The following is a 7,450-nucleotide window of genomic DNA, read 5'->3' on the forward strand; positions in this document are numbered from 1 at the left end:
ATTGTGGTGCATGGTTTATGCGAAAAATCAAACATACAATAACTAGAGTAAATACGTAATCAAAACTAATTTTCAACAACTAAAAACGACGATCCTACAACAAGCACAACATAACAGTATCAATGACAATCCACTTTCCTCCATTTTGCCCTTCCACACTGGAAAGGGCTAGTCGCTCAGCTCCTTGCTGCGTTTGCTTAGACTGCTCATATAAACACACACGTGATCGAGTTCATCATCGAAAACCAAGACAAATAAGGCCGTGTTAATCATCAAGCAATAAAGCCTTGTTAATCATCAAGCAACAATGTAAATAACAAAAAGAATTGTATATTACCCTTTTCCCTGTCAACTAGGTAAATCTAGACTCAAATTTTCTAGGCAACCATCGCTCCTCTCACGCACTCCAGCTCTCTCTAAAGGTTCTTGCGGCTCTGTGTTTTCTGGTTTGCTACAATCTGTATCGATCAAGATGGTTAGAACTTAGAACCCAACACATAAATATTTTGTTTTTCATATATTTTCGACCAATTTTTCTGATCGGAATCGGTATTTTCATTCGGTTCACAGATTTATCCCCAGTTTCCCATATCGCCTGTTCTTTTTAAAACTGGTTTAATGTGTTGAATGTCACTGATGAGCGATTTTTTGAATTGGGTCGTTCTGTTTTTGTTAAATTAATTGGGAAAGATAATGGGTTTGTGAGAAAATGGATTGATTAGTAGTGGATTTTGATGGCTGGTTGTAAACAGGTGCTTCAGAACGATATCGATTTGCTTCACCCACCAGCTGAGCTCGAAAAGAGGAAGCACAAGCTCAAGAGGCTTGTGCAGACGCCCAACTCTTTTTTCATGGTAACTAATAGTACGTAATTATCGATTTGACGCTTGCGTTTTCGTATAATTTTTGTTTTCTTTGGTGAAGATTGTTAATTTTGATTGTTTTAAATGCGCCCAGGATGTTAAGTGCCAAGGATGCTTCAGCATGTAAGTAATGATGCCTATTTCGATATCTTCCTGTACTCGTTGAGATGATTTTGTTGTAGTAGTTTCTATATATGATTTAAATTTGAGTGTAAGTGTAACGAAGTGAAAACCATTTGCGCAGAACAACCGTGTTCAGTCACTCGCAAACAGTTGTGGTGTGTGGGAACTGCCAGACAGTGTTGTGCCAGCCTACTGGAGGCCGAGCCAGGCTCACCGAGGGTTGCTCCTTCAGAAGAAAGGGGGACTGATGCTCGTGCTTTGATCGCATTTACATGTATTCGGCAAATTGCAGAAGAGCTTTGTGAGGGTCATTTAAGGTTGAAATATTGGTTCTCCTCGTTTTTGCCTTTGCTTTTTTCTTTATAGTCTTTTGAATATGTAATTTGTTAGGGCAGCGGTCTGGACCTTTACCATGAGAGTGTAGTATTATGAATATTTAGTTAATTTTGGTGGTTACATTACCTTTTGCACTTCTTATGGATTGTTTGAAGTGTTCATATGCCTGCCCTTTAAGTTCCACTTACAGATTATCAGTGATCAATTTCTCTGTCATGGAAATGTTATAGCTGCTACTTTTGTTCATCGATGCACCAAATTGTTTTCAATGTATATTGTGTGTTGATATGCAAATGCTTTGCAAGTGATTTGGCCTCGATTGTTGGGTTTCACATTGTTTTATTTAGTCGGAGGGCTGAATACCGAATCACTGATTCAGCTTGTGCTCCATATCTATCTTTTATTTAAGGGAGTAAGGCTTTTAGTTTGCATACAGGGAGCTTTTGTAGTTGAATCTGGAATTTCCCTTGTGTAGCGATAACCCTTTGGTATTACGAGCGAGTGTTCTGATGATTAGAATTAGATCATGTGTTGTAGTTGAGTGCATCTGAGTTTTGTAGATTTCATTCTCTCTCTGCACCCTGATATCTTAAGCTGCTCTGTACGTAGTGTTTGGGGTGCTGATTAATGTTGTAAGTTGTCATTTTCTAATAACGTGTTTGATACTTATAATGACAGAGAATTGCAATGATTTAAACATAAAATACTTATAATGACTTCTCCGGAGGAATAATACTCATTTTCTAATAACGTGTTTGATAACCATTTCGTTTTCACCTTTTTTAAAAACTAAAAACTTCTTTCTTGAATTTCAAAATTTTTGGCTTTAGTTTTTAGCTTTAGTTTGCCTTTTTTCTTTATTTATGCACTTCAAGAACTTATTGGTGCATTGGTGGGTATGTTGAGGCTCAGTGTTTTTTGGATCTTCCAATTCGATACAAAATTAAGTTGCTCATTATGTGATTTAATGGAATTCTTTCTTCCCTTAAGTTGTACTATAAAAATAAAAAAAAGTGGTTGATGCCGCGAAGGTGACTATCCTTCCCGCTGAAACATATTGCCCATTCTCAAAGTCTAAAGGGAGAGTGGTGTTCCCTACAGGAAGCCAAAGTTCACAACTTTACAAATTTCTTCGTTTTCAGTTTTCGTTGGCATACTTAGATTGCTGCCAAAGAACGTTGTAGTCTGCAAATCTCGCCACTCAATTAACAACAACCGCCGTGACAACCTTTTCACGATGTGGGTTCGCCGCCCAACTGGTCCCACAACACTTCACCTTCTACCCAGAGCTTCCCAGCTCTGAGTTCGATTCTCACGCATACGGCGCCGTGCTCCAGCACTGTCTGTGAAACGGCTATTCAACTTCCGCAGTGGGCCTTCATTGCGAGATTTTGAAAAAAAGGCGGCTGCTTGGACTTGTTTACTGACAACATTCTTCTCAATATGTATGTCAAAGTGGGTATGCTCGTTGATGCTGCTAACCTGTTTGATGAAATGTGCGAGATAAGTGTTATTTCGTTCGTTATTTTGTTAAGTCGATGTCGCTAGAGATGTTTTGTTGATATTGTTTGTAAGGATATGGTTGTTTGGACTGGGATGGTAGCATGTTATGCCGAGAATGGTTGTTCTGAAGAAGCACTCAAACTCTTCTCTCGAATGAGGGTGACTGGGTTCAGGCCAAATAATTATAGTTTTACGGGTACGCTTAAGGCTTGTGTGGATTATAGGCCTTAAGTGGAGGGAAGAGTGTCCATTGGCGTGTAATAAAATCATTTTATGAAGGGGATCTGTATTTGAGTACAGCATTGCTTGATATGTGCACCAAGTTTGGAGATATTCAGGAGGCTCGGCAAGTATTTCAAGTGATACCCAAAAATGATGCGGTTGCTTGGAGCCTCATGGTTTCACGGTTTGCTCAGAGTGACCGCTGCAAAGAGGCTCTGGACTTGTTTTGTTGGATGAGGCCAGCATTTGTTGTACCCAACCATTTTACATATGCAAGCTTGTGCAACTATGGAGCATTTAGTTTTCAGGAAGCAAATCCATTGCCATGTAACCGAGGTTGGTATTGATTCTGTTGTCTATGTTTCAAATGTCCTCATGGGTGTCTATGCTAAATGTGGAAAGATAGAGGACTCTATGGACTTATTTGTGGAGATTGGGATCACCAAATAGAAATTATGTATCTTGGAACACGATGATTGTTTACGCCCAGTTAGGTGATGGAGAGAAGGCGTTGATGTTGTTTCAAGATATGCTTAGATGCCAAGTCGAGGCAACAGAAGTGACGTACTCTAGTGCTCTCCGTGCTTCTTCTGGCCTAGCAGCGTTGGAGCCAGGAGTTCAGATACATTCTGTAACTGTCAAAACCATATATGACAAGGATACTAGTGGGTAATTCATTGATAGACATGCATGCCAAATGTGGGAACATTAAAGATGCTGGCCTGGTGTTTGATAAGTTGAAGCAACAAGATTAGGTTTCATGGAATACCATGATCTCGGGATATTCTATACATCGCCTTGGCCTTGGGACTCTAATTTTTTTTTAAATGATGCAGGAAACAAATTGCAAATCAAACAAGTTAATTTTTGTTGGTGTCCTGTCAGCATGTAGCAATGCAGGACTGTTAGATCAATGACAAGCTTATTTTGACTCTCTGGTACATGACTATAATGTTGAACCATGCATGGAGCACTACACTTGTATGGTCGGGCTTTTAGGGAGACAAGCCATCTTGGTAAGGCTGCGAAGTTGATTCAGGAAATCCCATGTGAACCTAGTATTATAGTGTGGCGTGCTTTGCTTGGAGCTTGTGTTCTCCATAATGATATTGAACTTGGAAGGACGGCTGCCAAGCATGTTCTTGAAATGGATCCTCAGGATGAGGCGACCCATGTGTTATTGTCAAACATATATGCCACCGTGAAGAGATGGAATAATGTAGCGTATGTTATCAAAAACATGAAAAGGAAAGGAGTAAAGAAGGAACCTGGCCTAAGTTAGATTGAGAACCAGGACACAGTTCATTAATTCACTGTGGGCGATACTTCACATCCTGATATGAAACTGATCAAGGGCATGCTGGATTGGTTGAAATTGTGAACCTTGAAGGCAGGACATATTCCCAATTGTAATGCCATTTTGCTTGGTGTGGGTCTTATAAGAAAGAGGGCGTCAATACGAACTTGTAATTTTGTACTATACGTGATTTTTTTACTGTATGAAAGACTTATGAAGAATCTAAGATTGAAAATAATGAAATGAGGGAGAGTGGTTGCTTGTGTTCCCAATATGAAACAGACCAAATAAACGGGTACAAACTTGATGTTAGAAGCAAAATAAAAAAGCTCATTGCTTGGGCCAGCAATCTTATTGGAATGGTTTGATGTTGAGCTTATCCTCAGCGTTAAATAAATTTATTAAGGGCTTTTGTTGTGGCTACTTCATAAAACGCTTTTACTCACGAGCATTTTATTGTAAGTGGCACTGTAAAAAGCAAAAAAATAATTTGTTGTTTGGCAAGCGACCAAATAGATGCTTTTACACTACACAAATACTGAGTGCTTTTGATGCTAAGTAGAGTGTTGGGGCAACCAAATGAAAAAAGGATTGAAGTAATGATAAACTCAGGACATTATTTTCTCAAGATTTATTGCATTTGTTATTTTCGAACCATTAATTCCCAAAGACAAAAGAAATTAAGAAAAAAAATGTGCCAATTCAAAAATAGCTTGAAGAACAGCTAAGAACTCAAAAACAATTCAACCAGGAGAGAACAGCAAAGAACTCAAAAGAAATTAAGAAATAATGTGCCATTTCTAACATAGTTGTTTACCAATTCCATGGACAATGACCTCTGCCTCCATTGAGCAAGTATTCTTCAACAAATAACATCTGTCTGCCCGGCTTAAATATTCCAGCGGCATGAAATAAGTCCAACCCCAACATGAACCCGAGGTACTGAACAGGTGCTTGCCTGCAAGCAGACACAAAAAAAGGGTTCTGAAGATTCAGATTTCTGCTGCAGCCAAAACGGATGTTGAGTAATTGGATATCTCCTTAGGCCAAATCTTTACCTTTGCGAACAAAATGGTCTCCATGCCCTTCTTGATTTATAATGCGACACGTTACCTCTGTAAGTATTTTGGAGCCAGGTGATAGTGATTTTGGATCAACCAATGCTAGGTAAAGAGCAACATGATTGCCCTTTCCACCGAAACGTCCCTTGGGAAAGAGCACTAACTTCCTGAAATAACAAACAAATTAAAGGAAGAGTAAACGTTAATTAACCGGTTTTACAATTGAAAACTTAATACTAAAGCTTGATTGTCGGAGATATATACGTGCCATTTCATGCCAACAGCATTGAATGGTTTCGACTCAATCCATTCATATTTTAACTTGGAAAATTTCTCAATCCTCCAAGGATGCTTGTACGTCAAACGAGCGTTGAGTGTGATACACTCTTCTTTGCCTCTTCTCCTTTCCTTACAAACAAAGACCTCCGCTCCAAACACACAAGTGTCGCCAACGAGATAGCCATTGGAAGGATCGGTAAATGCTTCCAGGGGGATAACTCTATCAAAACTGGCATCAAGCATCGCCGCGTGAAAGCACATCTTGTTTATATTTTCGTCTATAATGAACAATACAACGCCAGACCAAAAAGAAAAATATGAGTATTATATTGCAACACAAAATTAACTGGTATATCTGATATGGATGCATGAGAAGTGATTAAATTCAAATGGATGTATATAATATATACATATATACCCTTAAGGACCAAGTAGATTCCCTTGTTCTGATCAAGCAAAAACAATCTAAAGTCAACAAATACTTCCCAACCAGGTTGAAGTAAATGTGCTCCGGCCATTTTTAAGCAGACTGAGATGTGATCTTTCACGTTCTTCTCCTTGTTTCCATTCGGGTAAAGCACAAGTTTCCTGTGAGAGCACACATAACAATGTATTCATATGCTGTAAATTTAAAAAAATATATATTCCTTCAAATCACAAGGTATGCATTATAGGGAAATTGTCTGAAATCATCAGAGATAAACTCTCAAATACAAACACATCATAATTAAATATCGATGACATAGGGATCAGTTGTTAACGACACACACAAAAAATTTCAACAATCGGTATTTTAAAACGGATCATTTTAGCCAGTTTCCCAATCCACTATCCAGATCGTGAAAAAAAAAAAAGAGAAAATATCTACCACTCGTATCCTCCGGCCTTGAACTCCTCCGACTCGAATCCATCCGGCCAATTCTTTAGCAAGGAAAATGACTCTATTTTTAGAGTGTAATGAGTCGGCGGTGAATCCGAAAATGGTACCGTGGCTCTTCCAACTATAAAACACGGATCTCCTGCAACTATAAAACAATGGCCACACATGCAAGAAGGTATAGTAGTGTCAACACAAGTTCAACAAACTGCATTGAGACAAAAAGACGTATATCTACCATCTCCTTTAAGAGTAACCATATATAAACACCCCAGCAATCAAGAGTAAGTTAACAAATCACAAATATACACGAGAAGAAGAACTAACTAACCTGCAGAACTCGAAGTCAAAGAACCCATGACTCAACTTCGATAGCAAACCTTCTCGTTGCTTGATTCAATATGTAGAGCGTGTGTTTTGTGAGAGCAGAGACCTGCTATATACATAGGACAATAATGATTACATAGACTAAGAGTTTCAGTCCTACATATAATTCAAAACCTCTATATATTAGAATTCTATAGGCACCAATTTGAATCCAAATAGTCCGCTATAACACACATTCCTACTCATATTCTAACATCTCCGTCAATGTTTGGGGTTGACCATCAAACTCGTAGTCAATGAAGAAATAGGAATTAGTAGAGATTGTGTCCCATGGGAATATGATTCGTAGAGTCCTAATTATAGTAAATGACACTCCATCTCCATCCTCCAAGACTCATATTTACTGGTGCTCTTTTACTAAAGACTTCTTATGTTAAATGCACTCCACAAGGAAAACGAAGACCTGAACAAAAATTAGGTAGGACATAAACACGCACGAAAACTTTCAAGTGTTACACGAACCATGATTAATGGAAAAAACATGCATGTTTAGTGACATGAA

At 38.6% G+C, this 7,450-nt stretch overlaps 2 protein-coding genes and 1 pseudogene across 4 annotated transcripts; 2 read left to right on the forward strand and 1 right to left on the reverse strand.

The window, feature by feature from the left end:
- Positions 1-215: 215 nt before the first annotated feature.
- Positions 216-1,809, forward strand: LOC137732336 (small ribosomal subunit protein eS27y-like). Of its 2 annotated transcripts, none has more exons than XM_068471649.1 (4): positions 216-475; positions 762-854; positions 958-986; positions 1,108-1,809. In XM_068471649.1, the coding sequence occupies exons 1-4, from the start codon at positions 473-475 to the stop codon at positions 1,232-1,234; spliced, it is 252 nt and encodes an 83-aa protein (XP_068327750.1). In that variant the 5' UTR covers positions 216-472; the 3' UTR covers positions 1,235-1,809. The 2 variants fall into 2 exon arrangements, with proteins under 2 accessions (XP_068327750.1, XP_068327749.1); XM_068471648.1 differs by having other exon boundaries at positions 753-854; positions 1,108-1,806.
- A 1,091-nt stretch (positions 1,810-2,900) lies between these two features.
- On the forward strand, positions 2,901-4,712 carry LOC137732604 (putative pentatricopeptide repeat-containing protein At5g13230, mitochondrial; annotated as a pseudogene).
- A 215-nt stretch (positions 4,713-4,927) lies between these two features.
- LOC137733019 (ubiquitin C-terminal hydrolase 12-like) lies at positions 4,928-7,027 on the reverse strand. 2 transcript variants are annotated; one of them, XM_068472246.1, is made up of 5 exons: positions 6,893-7,015; positions 6,553-6,703; positions 6,103-6,272; positions 5,403-5,962; positions 4,928-5,302 (listed from the first exon to the last, which is right to left on the reverse strand). In XM_068472246.1, exons 1-4 carry the CDS (start codon positions 6,918-6,920, stop codon positions 5,622-5,624), a joined length of 690 nt encoding a protein of 229 aa, XP_068328347.1. In that variant the 5' UTR covers positions 6,921-7,015; the 3' UTR covers positions 4,928-5,302; positions 5,403-5,621. The 2 variants fall into 2 exon arrangements, with proteins under 2 accessions (XP_068328347.1, XP_068328346.1); XM_068472245.1 differs by having other exon boundaries at positions 4,930-5,302; positions 6,553-6,709; positions 6,893-7,027.
- Between the last annotated feature and the right edge of the window lie 423 nt (positions 7,028-7,450).

The sequence above is a fragment of the Pyrus communis genome, chromosome 4 (genome assembly GCF_963583255.1).
Source record: "Pyrus communis chromosome 4, drPyrComm1.1, whole genome shotgun sequence".
Classification (NCBI taxonomy): Eukaryota; Viridiplantae; Streptophyta; class Magnoliopsida; order Rosales; family Rosaceae; genus Pyrus; species Pyrus communis.

What these genes read in the sequence shown, in the direction of transcription:
- LOC137732336 (XM_068471648.1), top strand. An exon ending in CGCCCAACTCTTTTTTCATG is followed by an intron (nt 855 to 957) that starts GTAACTAATAGT and finishes AAATGCGCCCAG; the next exon opens with GATGTTAAGTGCCAAGGATG. An exon ending in TGCCAAGGATGCTTCAGCAT is followed by an intron (nt 987 to 1,107) that starts GTAAGTAATGAT and finishes CCATTTGCGCAG; the next exon opens with AACAACCGTGTTCAGTCACT.
- LOC137733019 (XM_068472245.1), bottom strand. Translation starts at nt 6,920, where the DNA reads ATGGGTTCTTTGACTTCGAGTTCTGCAG. An exon ending in TTTGACTTCGAGTTCTGCAG is followed by an intron (nt 6,710 to 6,892) that starts GTTAGTTAGTTC and finishes ATTGTTTTATAG; the next exon opens with TTGCAGGAGATCCGTGTTTT. An exon ending in AAGGCCGGAGGATACGAGTG is followed by an intron (nt 6,273 to 6,552) that starts GTAGATATTTTC and finishes GTGCTCTCACAG; the next exon opens with GAAACTTGTGCTTTACCCGA.